Below are 19,465 nucleotides of genomic sequence, written 5' to 3' on the forward strand. Positions count from 1 at the left end.
AATGTTTAATGTTTATTTTCAGATGTGGAGGGAAGGGAAGTAACATTAGACCTCAAATCCAAGATGGCCACTGATCCCATGGGTCTAATGTTCAAATGCGCTCATAACAGTTGTGCACTTCTTTTTTTTAGAAAAGCATGACATTTCTCACATAGTGAATAGTTAATGAATAGCCTACCATAAGGTTTATTTTCAGATGTGGAGGGAAGTCAGATTTGACCTCAAATACAAGATGGCTGCCGATCCCCCAGGTCTAATATCCCGTTCAAGACAACTTGGACCACTGAAAAAATGAGCTCTGACCTGTAAAAAATGATTTGAGCGGTTGTCGAGGTTGGAGTTACAGGTCGGAAATTCGGGTATCATTTCAGAGCTCCGGTTTGTCCGAGTTGATGTCATCAAAGTGTTTGTTGACCTAATTTGAGGTGCAATTATGCAATATGTGTTTATAGCAATATGTTGAATTCAAAGCTATTTTACCAAATAAATTAGCTAGTTAAATTAGCTGTGTATGTTTTTGTAAATGTATCATGTAATAAAAGCTTGTAGTAATGACTGAGTGCAGCTAACAGCAGGTTGGTGTGTTTGTGTGAAGGTGTTGTTGGCTCCACGATGAGTCAGTGTGAGGAGAGAGAGGAGGGGCTCTCTCTGTCTGGAGAACATGACAGCCGGACCAAAGCTAAGAGGTAAGATGAGATAACTGTCTATGACTGTTCTCCATCTCACAGCTCAGCAGTGACATCATTACAGCTCAGCACTGACATCATTACAGCTCAGCACTGACATTACTCAGCACTGACATCATTACAGCTCAGCACTGACATCATACAGCTCAGCAGTGACATCATTACAGGTGGTGGTCAGGGGAGGAGGTGGGGCAAAAACTGCTTCAGGATGATGATCAGCAACTGAGAATGACACATGGCACATACACAGCACATAGCAAACAGAGTACAAAACATGGACCCTGATATACTACGCTGATTAGGTGATTGGGATCAGCTGGAGAGGAATAGATTGGGCTGATTGGTTATTGCCACATGTGTGGCAAACTGAATGGGTGAGGAGACCGCATCAGAGAAAGGGGGCGAGCCTAACAATGAATGGGTTATACAACCTCAAAGAAAGGGGGCGTGCACTGTGATATGACGTGAACTGGGCGTTAGCTGTTAAGTAGTCTTCATTATTGAAAATAGTCCAAGACATTATTTAGTACAACCACAGCCTTCTGCTGTTGGTCACTGAGCAGATATCAGAACAGTCTGGGCATTAAGATCTTGCTCAAGGTCTAATTGGTGGTAGTTTCACAGGGTGGAGAAAGAAGTATTCACTCTGACTTTCAAAGTTGGTACTGGGATTCAAACTGGCAACCTGCTGGTCAAAACTCTGCTTCTCTAACATGTTTACTGGCGCACCACCCTGTTTTATCAATCCTTAGCAGGATCCAGCAGCAGAGAGCAGAGTCCCCTGTACCCAGCTGTGTGTCCATGAAGAGTGACTGGTCTATGAGTAATCCTCTTGCATTCAAAGATGGACAGCAGTCTACTGAGCAAAGGTAAGAACGAAAAACAGATGAGTTTATTATTTGATTCTACTGGACAGAGAAAGAAGTCATGATACTCTGTTGATTTAGTTTCTTCTTTTATTACAATTAATAACTAGTGTCCTCTAGAAAGAGTGGCATCAGCGGAGGACCAAAATGTGTGACTCATTAGCCAATGAACAGCCAGGAAGGGGTCTCGCGCTACTTTTGAATGCTAGAATAAAGCTGATAATGTACAATTTGATTAAAAAAAAAAAAAAAACTTTCAAAGTACAACACAAACTGTCCATTTTGCTGCAACTCGACAGTGCTACTTAATCCAGGACTTTACTTCCTGGAACTCTTGAGAGTAAAAAACTGGTCCATTGGAGTGGAGATTGTGGAGGAAAAATTCACTGCAATGTCCTGCTGATTCATCAATAATTAGATATCCGTTTTAAATGTTCATAGGAGGTTTTATTCACAATCATCTCTCTGTGCACAGAGGTCTCCTCAGCACTACATTGTCTGAAAGAGCCCCGAATTATTGTTTACATCACATCATATACTGAAACTATCGCCCGCCCTCCACCTTGGAGGGCAGTTCATTCAAACTCTCTCCAACTCAGTACTTCTCCATGACGTCCAGGGTTAATCTGATGTTCACTAGAATACATAACAAATCCAGTCTAGAGCCACAACAAGACACAGGTTCCCACAGGAACTTACATGTTCTCCCAGGAATATTCTATTCCCACAGACACTTCCCAAAACAAGATACATGTTCTCACAGAAACTTACATGTTCTCCTTGAACAGCAATCTTCTGCATTGATGAAAAACACAGTTCACAAAATACACCTTAGAATTGTCATACTTAATAATTAATCAATCAATAAGCACTTGATCGATAATTTTCCATTACAAGATGTTGCAACTCTTCTATATACACGGCTCTGCAATTAACTATCCAGATTCCAGAAGGGTTTTGCTTAACACATCTTCTTTTGCAGCATTGCTCTGCCTCACATCCATAGAGTTACAGATATACCAGAGCTGCTCAGTACAACCACAGCCTTCTGCTGTTGGTCACCGAGCAGCTACCAGAACAGTCTGGGGGTTGAGATCTTTGCTCAAGGTTTAAGTGGTGGTAGTTGCACAGGGTGGAGAAATAATTATTCCCTCTGACTTTCAAAGTTGGTACTGTCTGGGATTCAAACTGGCAACCTGCTGGTCAAAACCCTGCTTCTCTAACATGTTTACTGCCACCACCCTGTTTTATCAATCCTTAGCAGGATCCAGCAGGAGAGAGCAGACCCCCCTGTACTCAGCTGTGTGTCCATGAAGAGTGACTGGTCTATGCATCCTCCTCTTGTGTTCAAAGATGGACAGCAGTCTACTGAGCAAAGGTAAGAACTGAAAACAGATGAGTTTATTTGATTCTACTGGACAGAGGAAAGAAGTCATGATACTCTGTTGATTTAGTTTCTTCTCTCAAAACATCACATCCAATAATCATAGCAACATTTACAGTAGGGATGCACGATATTTAACGGGCCGATAAATTATCATCCGATATGGCTATTTTGCGTGCGCTCTTTGACTTCACAGCTGCACCTGGTGCCAGGCGCACTGAGCAAAACATGGCTGCCGCCGGCAGTGTGGCTGTTTGCCACAGTGTAACCAGCTGCATACGGCAGGAACTCCCCAAGAAGTCACAAGGACAGCAGTAGTTCAGGTTAATTTGACTTGTTTACTGTGTGAACAGACAAGATTACCCCGGGCAGCAGTGAATATACAGGCACAGACAGGACGGTCACAGCCACTATCACTTCTCTTCAGTTCAACTCACAGGTGTTATCCTATACAATTGAATATAAAAAACTCCAAGAAAATAAATGAATCTTAATTACAACAGTGTCATCACATACCTGTGTGAACAGACAAGATATCCCAGGCAGCAGTGAATATACAGGCACAGACAGGATGGTCACAGCCACTAGCATTGAGTGAATACAAACAGGATATCTTTTAACTTACACATTTACAATCATTTTTCTGTTCACACTTAACACACATGGACAAGGTACAACCATTTTTTATACATACATACAAAATACCGTTTCCATTTACATCAGAGTTCCTTTTCTTAAACTAACCAAATTACTTGCTGATATCAACACCAGCGCCGCCATTACTGGGCTTCTAGTCTGGGCACCTTTCATCCCGCTTTTTGTCATGGGGCGTAAACCACGGAACCAGAATGAACACCGGAAGGCAGTGCGCCAAAAAACGTCTTTGTTGCCGTTAGCTTGACGTCTCTTGCCTCGATTAATTGTCTGATGCAAAGCTTCTGTATCGGCTTAAAAGATGTGAGATTGTGAATCCGCAATGTTTCTAAAAGAACTTCTTCAAAAACTTTGTTCGGTACGTCCATCTTTTGTTTTGTTGTTTGCCGTTCTGATACTTGGGTCAAATTGTCAAGTTAACGTAAAAGTTGACGAGCTAGAAACGCTGCCCATCCGGTCTAGGGCGGGCTCTAGGCCGGAACCAGGTAGGGTGACAAAATCAATTGGGAGCGGAAGCCAGGCTAGAGCCTGGTGACGCGAGGTTACTGGGCTTCTACCCATGTGAAAACCTAACGTGAGTTGATATAAACACTTGGGTAATTACGTTTAAAGTTGTATCTTCTACAATGATTTGGAGGGAATGTACAGAATGAACCACTCTAGAAATGTGCTAACCTATGCACGGTTTTATCTCTGCATGGAAAATGACATGTATGTAGGCTATGTATTTTACACCAAGAGGACAAAAGTACACACCTTCTCTTCAGTCGCCTCATTCAACTGAAGAGGAAGTGAGCACGCTCTGTGAAAAGCAGGCTGGAACATACCAAGTATTCGATCCCACGCGGGGAAAAGACAGAATGCGAGTTGCAAACAGGAATGTACCAAATATTCAATTCCACGGGGAAAGAGACAGAATATTACATTCCTAGATACTGATTTCCTAACTAAAATAAAATAAAAGACTTGGCAGACATTGTAAATGCTTCACAATTAACTGGAACTTATAGAACTGTTTTGTAACCCTTCTAAATTAGGGGTCATCCCTATGTTCCCCGGGTCCTATGTTCCCCGGGTCCTATGTTCCCCGTTTTTGTGGGACCGGGGAACATAGAAGCCGCAATGCCGACCTTAGGTTTAGGCGTGGGGGTGGGAGAGGTTAGGTTTTGGGTTAGGGTCTGGGGGAGGTTAGGTTTAGGCATGGGGGGAGGTTAGGTTTGACGTGGGGGCTGGGAGAGGTTAGTGAAAAACGGGGAATATAGAACCCGGGGAACATAGAACCCGGGGAACATAGACATGATCCCCTAAATTACCAACACTTTACATGGGTTGATGAAATCTATACTACCCTGTTACAACAGTTTCAAATGAACAACACTATTGCAATTTGCAATCCATGTCCCGCACGGGTTCTGAGAGGAGGGGAAACATCTGAGCTGGCATTACGTTAAACCAACCCTGACGAGGATGCAGCTGATTGTTTAGTGTTCATGTTAGCTGCTGTGGCTAGCGAACGCTAGCTCAGCTGAGGCATTCAGGCTGATCAAACATCCCCGTATTCAAAGCACTTTATACTCCCAGAGCTGGCGCAAACCATATAGAATCATCTTTACCCAAAATGAAACGTCCAGGGATTGTGTCTTTAACTCCCCAAAACAATCCACTAATGTTATTAACCCCTTGTAGACGATTGTCACGAATTTGCCTCAAGCTGCTTAAGGGTTTAAGCTAACTGGGAGTCCCACTATCAACCAAATAGGGACTTTGGAGTTGAGCTATATATGCAGAGCTGGACAGAGCCATCAGCTGCTTGGAGACCAATAATAAGGAAAACAAACGCACACATTACATTAAAAAAAAATCTGTCAACATCACATGCAACACCCAATGCAAAATTCGAACAGATCAGTAACATGACAATAAAAATCTAAATTACTAGGCTATGCCTTTTGTCATTGTGTTTTGTCTGCAGACTAAGCGCTTCAGTTCTATAAAAGCCTTTATTTGTTGTATTGATTAATTGAGTGATACACTTTACTAAAACAATCATATCATGTTATATCAGAAGTGTTCTTTGTTTTGTGTTCACAGTAGTGATGTCAGTTAGATTTGCTTAGGTCAGAGCTATGGAATAGTCTTTTAAATCATCCATCTTTGGTCAACACATCTGCCATTTGTCTTCTTTTGTTACCCCAGGTGTGCATAAACTATAGGTTAAGAACTTATTTCTTTAAATGCAAAAATGTGAAATAATTATCGGTTATCGTATCCGTTATCAACCAGGAGGAGCAGATATTTATCGGTTATCGTATTTGCAGTGGATTTCACTGTGTGTGTGTGTGTGTGTGTGTGTGTGTGTGTGTGCGTGTGTGCGCGTGCGTGCGTGCATGTGTCTGTGTGTGTGTGTGTGTGTGTGTGTGTGTGTGTGTGTGTGTGTGTGTGTGTGCATGTGTGCGTGCATGCGTGTGTGTGTGTGCATGTGTGTGTGTGTGTGTGTGTGTGTGTGTGTGTGACATATGACCTAATACTTCATGTGTTCTCCAGAGCCCACCAGGAGAGGTCAGAGGTTCCCAGTGGTCAGTCTGTCCAGGAGCTTCAAACAGACCTAGACTCCATATTTCTGGTGTGTAAATGTACAACACATTTTACTGCAGCTACTGAATTACAAAACAAGTACTCCGGTCTTATAACAGTTTGTTGTTGTTGTATCTCCCCTAGTCTCTCCCCAGACTCAAATATTACGTTGAATCGCTGCGTTCCGCATACTACACAAATGAGTCTGTGCCACTTCACAGCCACTGCTGGGGTTTGAGGGCGGGTCTAGGGGGGTTGAAATTGAATGAGTGACAGGTTGTAGCACCAATGAGAGAGCGGTTCGAAAAATGGGCTGCGCCTCCCATGTCGTCTGATCGCAAAGTCGTTACTGATTGGTGGAGACTGAATCCACCACTGGCCAATCACTGGCCAAGTGAACGGTTCACTTCCGTCCCCAGCTGGCTGAGGGGAGTGTCCCAGAAACATGACAGCATGCAGTAACGTAGTGTATCAGCATAAGAACTCTCATGGCGTCTGGCGTTGAGACTATTTCTCCCCAAACCCTGTTCCACCAGGAGGTCTTTTGCCTCCTTCCTGGTCGTTATTGTAGATAATAATTTGTTCTTAACTAACGTCTTGCCTTGTAAAATAAAGATTGATGGTTGATGAGGTCTTCAAGCTGCACTCTTTAGACCAGTGGATCTGATGTTATTACAGTATTATTATTATTTTCCAGAATGTTTAATTCAAATATTATTCTGTTGCAGCTGCTTGAGGAGAACATTGTCACTTTTGTGAAGAAGGAGCTGAAGAGAGTCCAGAGGGTTCTGAGTCCAGATTACCCAGAATGCTTAGGGAGTCAGAGGGAGGAAGAGGAGGCGGTGGACGGCAGCAGCACAGAGGCTTTTCTAAACATCACACTGCTCTTCCTGAGGAGAATGAAGCAGGAGGAGCTGGCTGACTCTCTGCAGAGCAGTAAGAGGTTTTAACAGTTTTAACATGATGGAGAGGGGAAGTGGTGGGAAAATGGGAGATATACGATATAGATAAATATACACATTTCTCAAGAAAGATCGATTCAATCCCGGATTGCAAAGTAATATGCACAATCCTCATGAATCATCAGCTAAAATCATTGATTTATTCATGTGGGTGTATAATGCTGAACACAGTATTATTTAAGAACAAATGCCACCACAGATGCATTTCACATTGGGTAGCACACACAGTCAGGACCTGTTTGTCCACCAGTGATGAGCAGAATAGATGCCATGGGGGGAGGAAAAGTATGCATTCACATATTAATATTTACGCTTCTCATATTTACAGCAACATCCACTGATTGATGTAATTTGTCCTTTCAGAAAGTCTTGCTGCAGTGTGCCAACATAATCACAAATCCAGTCTGAAGGAGAAGTTTCAGGCTCTGTTTGAGGGGATTGCTAAAGCAGGAAACCCAACACTTCTGAATCAGACCTACATAGAGCATTACCTCACAGAGGGAGGGAGTGGAGAGGTCAATGAGGAACATGAGGTCAGACAGATTGAAGCAGCATCCAGGAAACCAGTGAGACCGGAAACAATAATCAAAAGTGAAGACATCTTTAAACCCTTACCTGGAAGAGATGAACCAACCAGAACATTAATGACAAAGGGAGTGGCTGGCATTGGGAAAACAGTCTTAACACAGAAGTTCACTCTGGACTGGGCTGAAGACAAAGCCAACCAGGATATACAGTTCACATTTCCATTCACTTTCCGAGAGCTGAATCTGCTGGAAGGGAAAAAGTACAGTTTGGTGGAACTTCTTCATCACTTCTTTCCTGAGACCAAAGGAATCTGCAGATTTGACAAGTTCCAAGTTGTGTTCATCTTTGACGGTCTGGATGAGTGTCGACTTCCTCTGGACTTCCAGAACAACGGGATTGTGACTGATGTTACAGAGTCGACCTCAGTGGACGTGCTGCTGACAAACCTCATCAAGGGGAAACTGCTTCCCACTGCTCACCTCTGGATGACGACACGACCTGCAGCAGCCAATCAGATCCCTCCTGAGTGCATTGACATGGTCACAGAGGTGAGAGGCTTCACTGACTCACAGAAGTATGACTACTTCAGGAAGAGATTCAGAGATGAGGAGCAGGCCAGCAGAATCATCACCCACATCAAGACTTCACGAAGCCTTCACATCATGTGCCACATACCAGTGTTTTGTTGGATCACTGCTACAGTTCTGGAGCTTGTGTTGAAAACCAGAGATAGAACAGACATGCCCAAGAGCCTGACTGAGATGTACATCCACTTCCTGCTCGTTCAGTCCAAACAGGCGGATGTCAAGTATCATGGACAAGCTGACAAAGATCCAATCTGGAATACAGAGAACAGGAAGATGATTCTCTCTCTGGGAAGATTGGCTTTTGAGCAGCTAGAGAGAGGCAACCTGATCTTCTATGAAGCCGACCTGACACAGTGTGGCATTGATATCAGAGCAGCCTCAGTGTACTCAGGAGTGTTCACACAGATCTTTAAAGAGGAGCGCGGGCTGAACGACGACAGTGTGTTCTGCTTTGTTCATCTGAGCATTCAGGAGTTTCTGGCTGCAGTTTATGTCTTTCTGTCCTTCATCAACACTGGTGTCAATCTACTGTCAGAAACTCAATCAACACCATGGTGGCCAACACTATCAAGAGTCAAATCTAAAGTAACATACCTCTACCAGAGTGCTGTGGACAAGGCCTTACAGAGTCCAAATGGACACCTGGACTTGTTCCTCCGCTTCCTCCTGGGTCTTTCACTAGAGACCAATCAGACTCTCCTAAGAGGCCTGCTGAAACAGACAGAAAGTAGTTCGGAGACCAATCAGAGAACAGTCCAGTACATCAAGCAGGAGATCAAGAAGAATCCCTCTCCAGAGAGAAGCATCAATCTATTCCACTGTCTGAATGAGCTGAATGACCGTTCACTAGTGGAGGAGATCCAACAGCACCTGAGTTCAGGAACTCTCTCCACAGCCAGACTCTCCCCTGCTCAGTGGTCAGCTCTGGTCTTTATCTTACTGTCATCAGAAGAAGAGCTTGATGTGTTTGACCTGAAGAAATACTCTGCTACAGAGGAGGCTCTTCTGTGCCTGCTGCCGCTGGTCAAAGCCTCAAATAAATCTCTGTAGGTGCATGCATAACTTGATGTCTTCAATATGAAATGCAATATACAGAAAAACTATTTTCAAACTTCTTGTTCATGGCTAATTCTTCCCCAGGCTGAGTGGCTGTAAGCTGTCAAAGAGAAGCTGTGAAGCTCTGGCCTCAGTTCTCAGCTCCCAGTCCTCTAGTCTGAGAGAGCTGGACCTGAGTAACAACGACTTGCAAGATCCGGGAGTGAAGCTGCTCTCTGCTGGACTAGAGAGTCCACACTGTAGACTGGAGAGTCTCAGGTCAGTATCCCTTAAGCCACACATGGGCAAAATACGGCCCGCGGGCCGCGATGGAATTGCAATTTTTTTTTTTTTTTTACAATACACCTGAACGCAAAATGCAAGATACCCGCTGAATAAGTTTCCAAATGTTCATGTCATTCTGGCCAATACTCCACTTCTGTTATAGCATTTCAGTCTGGAATATGGAATATGTTTCAATAATCATTATGACTAAAAGGCTAAAAGTAATCTCATGTGTAAGAAATGACTGTTCTACATTGAAGTAAACATTTAAATAATTAACTCGTTGGTTTTGGATTTATTTAACTTCAAGAGTGCATTTTTGTTCTTGTGTGACCCTCAACACAGGCTTTGAGAATCCCGGGCCACTTACTGATACTTATGCTTAAATTAACCCACTCATATTCTGGTTTATTTCAAGAAAAACATTTCGGCTAGTGGAAATTCTAATTGGCTGGTAACTTTAAAATCTAGCAGCCATATTGGCAGGTGGTCAAAAAAGTTAATTTCAAGCCCTGCAGGGAGAGCAGGTGGTGACATAGGAGTGAATGAGAAAAGGATCAAATATTTGTGGTTAAGACTGAATAATGACATCACAACTGTTAATTAAAAATGAGTTATTCCTCTAAACCTGGCTTCAAATGCCCCAAATTTTTCATGCTGGCGCCGTTCGGCCCTCAGCAAAATCTGGTAACGAGGATTTTTTTGTGTGGCCCTCTCTATCATCAAAGTTGCCCATCCATGGGTTACGGCATGACAATATTTGTTCGGTCCCCGGCAACAATCTGGGTTTCTCATGTGGCCCCCCATGAAAAATAGTTGCCCACCCCTGCCTTAAGCCCATGGTACACCAATCAAACATTCTCCAACAAACACGGACAAGCACAGATGTTTGTTTGGTGTGCCATGCCTGTCCTTGTTTGGAATTGTTTGGTCAGATTAGACATGTTCAATCCTTTATAGATGTCTTCACGGGTCTACTCCATATTTATTATGGTCAATTAGGGTCTGGGTTGGGTCCGATTCTATCATCACGGGTCCCATGTCATTTTATCATTATGTGTAATACCCGAGTGGATGCGAGAAGACCCGTGATCAGCACTGATCATGAGAGAAACGTATGAAAACACAACGCACGCCGCACGTGAGGCTTTGTTCTCACAAACTGCAAGTAAATCCGTAGTGAGAAGAACTAGCAAGAGGGTTCCCTCTGCAACGAAAATTACTTCCTCATTTGCCTGAGACGCATTTGTGCGCATGTGCACACATACTTCACACATACTTACTTACACACATACTTACTTACACACATACTTACTAATTTACTTTCAAAATGATCGTTTCCCGTAACTTTTGAGTGATTTATATTTCATCGTGAGGTGAGTACACAAGTCACAACATGTACATGTGAGTGTTTCTGGCAATGTTAGAATGTGTATTTTGGGTGACTGAACGATGGTACCATATATAGACCAGTGGTTCTCAAATGTTTTCACATGAAGGACCCCTAAACTGACAAAGATTAGACCACGGACCCTTATTTGATAGGATTTTGTCCCACGGACCCCCATATGATAATTAGATTGATGCTTTTAAATGTTTTATTACAGAAAGTGAATAAAACCCATGACCAAAATAGTCATTGTGTTACTTGTGAATGGGATTATAGCGAAAATACATTACCCCCATTTTGGCTGGAACCCCCTCAAGGACCCCTGGGGGTCCCCGGACCCCCATTTGAGAACCACTGCCATAGACCATTGTAGTGCTATCTAACTAACGTTCACAGCAGTGGAGGTTATTAATGTAGTAGAATTTAGTACAATTTTATTTTTTAGAAGAGATGGGGGATTTTATATAATACTATTTTTTTTTAAATAAAATATCAATCAAATGTGTTTTTTCTTAATAAAATGCATGGTATTCATCATATTCTTAAAATGCTTGTGACACAGTTACTAATAAAATCTGACATGGCTTAATTTGTGTGTGTGTGTGTGTGTGTGTGTGTGTGTGTGTGTGTGTGTGTGTGTGTGTGTGTGTGTGTGTGTGTGTGTGTGTGTGTGTGTGTGCGCGTGTGCGCGTGTGCGTGCAGGCTGTCAGGCTGTCAGCTCACAGAGGAAGGCTGTGCTTCTCTCGCCTCCGCTCTGAGCTCCAACCCCTCCCATCTGAGAGAGCTGGACCTGAGCTACAATCATCCAGGAGGCCCAGGAGTGGAGCTGCTCTCTGCTGGACTGGAGGATCCACACTGGAGACTGGACTCTCTCAGGTATGGACAGGCAATGTCCATAGCTGAGATGGCTGAGAGCAGGCCTGCCGGAAGTCACTTTAAGCAGGGGGTGCTGGGAGGAAGGGAATCTCGGTGGGGCCCGCAAGGGCCCAGCCGAAAAAAAGAATTAAGTTTTTTTTAAAACATTTTTTAGCCATATTTAGAGGAATATCTCATTTTAATTCCCATTCCGTGCAAAAGCTGTTTTTACTTCTAAATGCATATATGCCGTTGTCATCCCTCCCTGTAATGAGTGCTCAGAACCTCAGAACTGTCAGAGTTGGATTTCTCCCTATCCAGCTCTCTCCTGCTGTCTCCTTCAAGCCACGCCCCCTTACACTCTGTTCTCCCGCAATCTCTCGCACACAAACTATCTGCGCCATTTTGTCTATTGTTTGCCATAGCAAGCTGTTTCAGCGCGAGATTCATCATGACCTGTTGGTCTGTGCTAACCATTTCAGCCCAGAATGTTTCAACAATCTGGGGCAGTACAATTAAGGTTTAGCCACAAAATTAACACTTGTAGCTGAAGCGACGCCAACTGTACGTGATCCAGCAACTGCGGAGGTGCATTCGGTAAGTCTAGGCATTTTGAGATGTCCTGTTTAGCGTAGCAACCGTTAAGTTAGCGATAGCTCGTTGCTAACGTTAGTTGTGGACACAACCTAGCGTGCTGGTCCACGGACGCTAATCTGATTGGCCGCTGGGAGCCTGGGGCGGGCTCTCCCCCAGCGGCCAATGGGAACTGTTAGTTCTGAATATATTAAAGAAACAGACCATTCCTGGGAAGCGACGAGATAAGGAAGTGAGAACAGCGTCAGAACGGGTTTGCTATATTTTCGACAAATTAATCCAGAATCATGTTTTACGGCCAAGAGACACACGTTTTTACAGTAGCGAACCCTGCCTCTCACACCTGTGCCCTCTGGCCTGCATGACAACCCCCCCCCCCCCCCCCCCCCCACCCTTCCATCGGGAAAAAAAGCGAATTACCATCTTGGCTTGTGTCCTATCCTATGACAACAATACTGTCTGAAAACAATAATAATTACGCATGCACGCACGCACGCATGCATGCATGCACGCGCGCACACACACACACACACACATCAGCGGCAGCGCGCTGTATATATAGCCTACAGTTTAATTGGCACAGGCTCAGCGGCCGGCCTAGCCTATAAGTTTAAATAACTTACGATTTGATGTCTGTGTGCTATAGCCCAAGAGCCGCTCTCAGTCTCCGCGCCAAAAAGGAGACAGTAGTCCCAGCCGAACAACTTCTGTTTAAGCTTGATCCAGTCATCCATCCACGAGCATAATTGCTGGTGTTGAAATCCTTCTCGTTTTAGTTTGCTGAACTAAATCAAGAGCTGGTGTGGGCCTTCCCTTCCCAACCAAGTCAACTCCAACTTTTCATTCAATGTTAATTAATCTGGGAAATGCATTGCTTCCTTGCGCGGCTGTGACGCCGACTTCCTCAAAAACAAAACAGACTGTGCGCGCCTAGATGGTGAATTCTGCTCCGCCCCTGGAGTGTCTTGACTCTGGACTTGTTGCAAGTCACATGACATGAGCTTGACCACACAGAGGGCGGAATCTGTCATACAGTCAACGCTGAGCACGCCAATCCATTAAGAGGGATGATCGGATTGGTCAATTTTACTGTCACTCGAAAAATATCCTCACGGTGAAATGCATTACATCAACCCTCTGTGAATTTAGTAGAGGCCACGCCAACCAGAGAGAGCTCTGCACTCACCTGCTATTCTTCCCAACAACACAGAGGTGCACAATTCTAATAGGGTCACACAGTTTGCCCTTCACAGTCCAAATCAAACTGAACAGGCAGTTTTAAGGGCTTATTTACTCAGAAACATGTTTGTTTAGATGATGATTGTCAATTTTTGAATTAATATAATACAATTACTTTTTAAATTATATTTTTTAAGAACATGTTAGGCCCTCACAGAGGGCCTGGAGGGCCCTGACGGTTCCCCACTGCGTTTTTAAGAGGTTACAGCTGCACGAATTGGGACCTTTAAATTAACATTAGGATTATACTGTTGTGATGTAATTATTCAGTATTTCCCCCTTTTCTCACTCATTCAGAGCAAAGAGAGGGATATAGAGCATGATGATAATGCTCTATATCTCCCTATTCATCACCAGAATCATCTCGCCACTAGGGGGTGCTGCAGCACCTGCAGCACCCGTACTTCCCGCGGCCCTGGCTGAGAGTCACACACATTTATTCTGTCACTGTGAAGCTGAGGAGTATCAATTCATGTTTAATAGTCAATATGAGTAAGGGACCGCTCGTTATTTAGAAGGAGGGTTTTGGAGCGCTCTGAAATAAAAAGCTGTGACCCTTCTCTGACCAAAATATATTTTTCCTTGACCCTCCACAAGTGATTTGAAAAATATGATTTACCCTCCCCAAACAAATGTTATACAGTTTTCTCTTGGTTTTGTTTGTCATCAAATAGAATACTCTGGTCTGACTTGTTTGTTTCCCCCACAGTGTGGACCATGGTGGAGTCCAGAGGTTGAAACCAGGTCTGAAGAAGTGTAAGTGTCTATCTAACTAATAAATGCACGACCGTCTGTCTGTATGTTCTCTGTTTATCACACATCTCAAGAACCGTTCGTCCGATCGACTTCAAAACTTGGCGAGTGTGTTTCTGAGACCCTGCTGAGAAAGTGCAGTGTTGAATAGTGCAAATTGGACGTGTGACATTCAATATTAATACTTTTAGACACCATTTTTACTATAAGCCCCGCCCCACTGGGATGCGCTGGTGAATTACAGCAAGCGAGCAACCAGCGAGCCGGAAGCTGTGTGGCGCTGGCGGGGCTTAAAAATATATGTGAGATTTGTGAACCTATAGGAGGTAAATCTCTGCATGGATTTTATTTTCCCCAGCGGATATCTTAAGGCTGCAACACACCACCAAAACTTCAAAAGACTAGCGGCAAAGAATGCCGACTGTTTATCACCTCATGTCTCCTGTGTCACAGAAATGTAGCATGGCCCTCAAGGTAAAGGTAAAGTCCCACTGATTGTCACACAATGTGTGAAATTTGTTCTCCACATTTGACCCATCCCCTGGGGGAGTGGTGAGCGGCAGCAGCGCCGTGCTCGGGAATCATATGGTGATCTAACCCCCCAATTCCAACCCTTTTGATGCTGATTGCCAAGCAGGGAGGCAAATGGGTCCCATTTTTATAGTCTTTGGTATGACTCGGCCGGGGATCGAACTCACGACCTCAAGCACTCTTTAAGCGAGTGGGCAGAATGTCAATATACAAACATAAGATACTTGCACTCAGTAAAACAGACATCACAAAATACAACAAGAGATAAGATAAAATCAGGGTGGTTAGTGTGAACATAAATAAAATCTGAGTTTCCTTTTAAAACATGCTTTACCAGTCGTGTGTGTGTGTGTGTGTGTGTGTGTGTGTGTGTGTGTGTGTGTGTGTGTGTGTGTGTGTGTGTGTGTGTGTGTGTGTGTGTGTGTGTGTGTGTGTGTGTGTGTGTGTGTACTCTGGTATCAACATCAGGTCAGGCAGTTTGAAGTAGAGTTTGGACTTGAACATGTTTTACTCTTCATTGACACTGAATGTGTTGTACTGAGGCCAGGCTATATGAGATGTCGGGAAATGAACAAACAGTAGCACGGAGGGAGAGCGGCTGAAAATACAAGAGAAACCCGGGAAGAACAGGAGAGTTGACAGGTCTGGACTTGAAGTTAACCCATTGAGAATAGACTCATGATGACTATTCTGTTCATAGGTTTCACACTCTGCACTGTTAATCTGACAATCTACTATGGACAGTTAAAGAACTCAATCTTATCAGATCCCTGAGATTACAAAAAGGTTGAGAACCACTGGTCTGCAGCACAGAGCTATTTTATTTATAATCATATTCTCTATCTACAAGGCTATTTTAGGACTTAGGTGAAACAACTGTTTAGGAGAAAACTGCTTTAATTGCTGGCACACTCAACATTGATGGTGTCATTTTGTTGATATTCAAGACATTTGTCAATGATACCAATGCTGTTAAAAGCAGTGTTATGCTTTGACAGAGACATGAGAATAGCCTCCTTTGTTTCAGCAAAATAAAGTATCAAACAGTCAACTGCTGACATGGAAAGTCCCTCACAGCAGCTTGTGACATCTCTTCATTCAGTCCTGCTGTGAATGAAGATGATGGATGATAGAATGTGTCACCATGAAACTGTGAAGATATTAAAGGTCAAAGTGTTCATAAATCAACAAAGAATAAACAGCTCTGTTAGAATCAAAGGAGTTTCTGTATTGAGTCTTGTTCTCTCATCAGATGCCTGTGAACTCACACTGGACCCAAACACAGCAAACCGACAGCTCCTCCTGTCTGAAGACAACAGAAAGGTGACATATGTGAGAGAGAAGCTGCCATATCCTCGTCACCCAGAGAGATTTGATGGCACGGCTCAGCTGCTGTGTAGAGATGGTCTGACTGGTCGCTGTTACTGGGAGGTAGAGAGGAAAGGAGAGGTTGATTTAGGAGTGACTTACAGAGGAATCAGGAGAGGAGGGGGTAGTGACTGTGTGCTTGGATGGAATGAAAAGTCCTGGAGTCTGTTGTGCTCTGATGACCATTACACTGCCTGGCACAATAACAGACACACAGTCGTACATCTCCCCTCCTCCTCTGTCTCTAACAGAGTCGCAGTGTATCTTGACTGGCCTGCTGGCTCTCTGTCCTTCTACACAGTTTCCTCTGACAAACTGATTCATCTCCACACGTTCAACTCCACCTTCACTAAACCTCTGTACCCTGGGTTTAATGTCTGGTATGGTGCCTCAGTGTCTCTGTGTCAGATCCTAAACACATCCTAAACACATCTAAAACAAAAGAAATGATCTTCGATCCCAAAGTGGTCCACGACCCAGTGGTCATAGGGGGGAGCTGCATTGAACAAGTTAGCTCCTACAAATACTTGGGTGTAAAAATCGACAACCTGTTCAAATGGAATATACAGGTTGATTATATGTGCGGCAAATTAGCCCAAAGACTCCACTTTCTCCGAAGGCTGAGATTGTTTGGAGTAAGTTCTAAGATCATGCTAACTTTCTACAATGGAGTGTTGGGTAGCCTAATAAGGTATGGCATGGAGGCATGGTTCGGCACCCTCTCTGTCCAGTACAAGTCTAAAATCAACAAAATGATAAAAACTGCTATGAAGATCATAGGGCAGAGGGACTTCCCCCCCTCTCCAGACCATTTTCGATAAAAAAGCAGTGAATCTGGCTCTTAAAATTTTGGACGACCCCACCCACATTCTACATCCTGATTATGAGCTACTACCTTCCGGAAGGCGCTTCAGAGCCTGTAGCTTTAAGAGTAACCGCTACAAGCGCTCCTTCCTCCCAACATCTATAGCCTTATTAAATAAACTGCCTGTCCTCCCACTAGGGGGTAGAGCTCTGTCCTCTGTGAGGTCAGAGCTCGGCTACTCAGGAACCCTCCATTAAGAGCCTGACGACGCAGGAAACCTCTGGATTAACGTTTCCTGGTTGCGAGAGGACAGAGCTCTGTGATTCTGGAACCCTCCTCTAAAGAGCCGGATGATCCGAGAAATCTCTGATGGTGTTTGGTGTGGCATACATGGTAGCTCACTTTGAGCTCGGCTGTCCCTGCAGCCTGTCTGGTCATGTGATATTTATCTTGCCTTAGTTAGTTTTATATATTCATTTTTATCTTTTTACTTTTATCCTTTACAGTCAGTGGTTTTAATGTTTTTTTTGTTTAAGGAACCATGGTTTTATGATGGTATTGGTTTGAAATGCGGTTTTGGGATTGTGTAATACTTGAAGTGCAATATTGAAGTGCAATACGTGGTTAGGTAGAGTTGTTAACTCGTAGCCCAGGCTGCATCATGTCTGACTATGTTGTCCTCTTGTCTACGCGCTGTTTGTCTTCAGCTGTACTGTACTGTCTGTTACGTTTGTCACGCTCTATTGCTGCTGTACAAATGCCTAAGACAAATTTCCCTATGGGACAATAAAGTTAAACTCAACTCAGATGGAGTGAGAAAGAAACACACTGTGACCAAACACAGCTGCTGACATGATGCTTCACTCTGTACAGGATCACACACACACACACACACACACACACACACACACACACACACACACACACACACACACACACACACACACACACACACACACACACACACACACACACACACACACACACACACACAGAGTTATTGTTCCCCTGAGAGTCTGTTGTTCATGATTGAACAGGTTAAAATCTCTTTCTTTTGGACCTTTGTTTTGTTTGTATTTTATTCATGTCACCAAACTAAACATCTCTCATGTTTCCAACAATTTAATGTTAAATTAACATTGTTTGATCGTGTTGGTTTCAAACATTTTATTCTATACTTTTTATATAACTTTTACTTTTTTATAACTTTGACTTAACTTAATGGAACTTAATGTGATTACAATGTTCCTCAAATAAAATCATACCTTGTTAATATGAGGTCATGAAGAGATGAGTGCGATAAGTATCAACATCTGTCATTAAACAAATCTGACCCATTCTGCTTATTTCACCATTATTTAATACGAAACTGTGTGTGTGTGTGTGCACGTGCGTGCGTCTGCGCCAATGGTCTGCACCTGGTCTGCACCCGCGTGTGTGTGTGTGTGTGTGTGTGTGTGTGTGTGTGTGTGTGTGTGTGTGTGTGTGTGTGTGTGTGTGTGTGTGTGTGTGTGTGTGTGTGTGTGTGTGTGTGTGTGTGCGCGCGCAGCTGTGGCTAAAATCATCCTGATTCATTTGCTGATTGTTGTGGTAAAAACGGTTAGTTTGATTTTGGACAAATGTCAGGATATAAGTTAAATGTTTCTAAAACGCAAATCCTCTCCATAAACTACACGCCCAATAGAACAATCAAACAAAGGTTTAGACTGGAATGGGGGGCAGATGCAATGAAATACTTGGGGGTGACTATTACTAGAGACCTGACAGAATTGTATGACAGGAATTACACAATAATCAATGAAAAGCTGAAGAGAGACTGGTCCAAGTGGTCAACTTTGATTTTAGATTTTAGTTCAAGGATAGAGACCATCAAAATGAACATACTACCCAGACTGTTATATCTATTTCTTTCTCTCCCAGTTAAGATACCCGAAGACCAATTCAAGGCCTGGGATAAACAGATTTCTTGCTTCATATGGGCTGGTGCCAGACCTAGAGTGAAGTACAAAACATTACAGATCAGTAAAGAAAGGGGAGGTTTGGCTCTGCCCGATCTGAGAAAATATTACGATGCTGCACAGTTAAGGTATGTGGTATACTGCTGGTGTACATCTGCTTATGAAGCCAGGTGGAAAGAGATAGAGATGAAATTGGGTAAGGGCAAACCTCAGACTAGGTTGGGAGAGAAAGAAGGGAATGGATGGTGATAAAGGGAGAGAATATGGTCCTGGATAATACTATAGATTTGTGGAGGGAAGTGGTGAGAAAATATAGAATGGAGGGAGACATCAAACTTTTAATTTGGCCCTCACAATCATATGGTTTTACACCGGGCAAATGGGATGCTAATTTTAAAAGATGGGAAGTGA

The 19,465-nt window shown here is 43.5% G+C and overlaps 1 protein-coding gene across 1 annotated transcript; it reads left to right on the plus strand.

The window, feature by feature from the left end:
- Nucleotides 1-597: 597 nt before the first annotated feature.
- Nucleotides 598-18,345, plus strand: LOC310789394 (protein NLRC3-like). Its single transcript, XM_083651034.1, has 10 exons — nt 598-686; nt 1,439-1,555; nt 2,814-2,930; nt 6,135-6,213; nt 6,893-7,100; nt 7,490-9,287; nt 9,382-9,555; nt 11,654-11,827; nt 14,349-14,395; nt 16,176-18,345. Exons 1-10 carry the CDS (start codon nt 613-615, stop codon nt 16,715-16,717), a joined length of 3,330 nt encoding a protein of 1,109 aa, XP_083507160.1. The 5' UTR covers nt 598-612; the 3' UTR covers nt 16,718-18,345.
- The last annotated feature ends 1,120 nt before the right edge of the window (nt 18,346-19,465 follow it).

The sequence above is a fragment of the Poromitra crassiceps genome (genome assembly GCF_964638095.1).
Source record: "Poromitra crassiceps genome assembly, chromosome: 14".
Taxonomy (NCBI): domain Eukaryota; kingdom Metazoa; phylum Chordata; class Actinopteri; order Beryciformes; family Melamphaidae; genus Poromitra; species Poromitra crassiceps.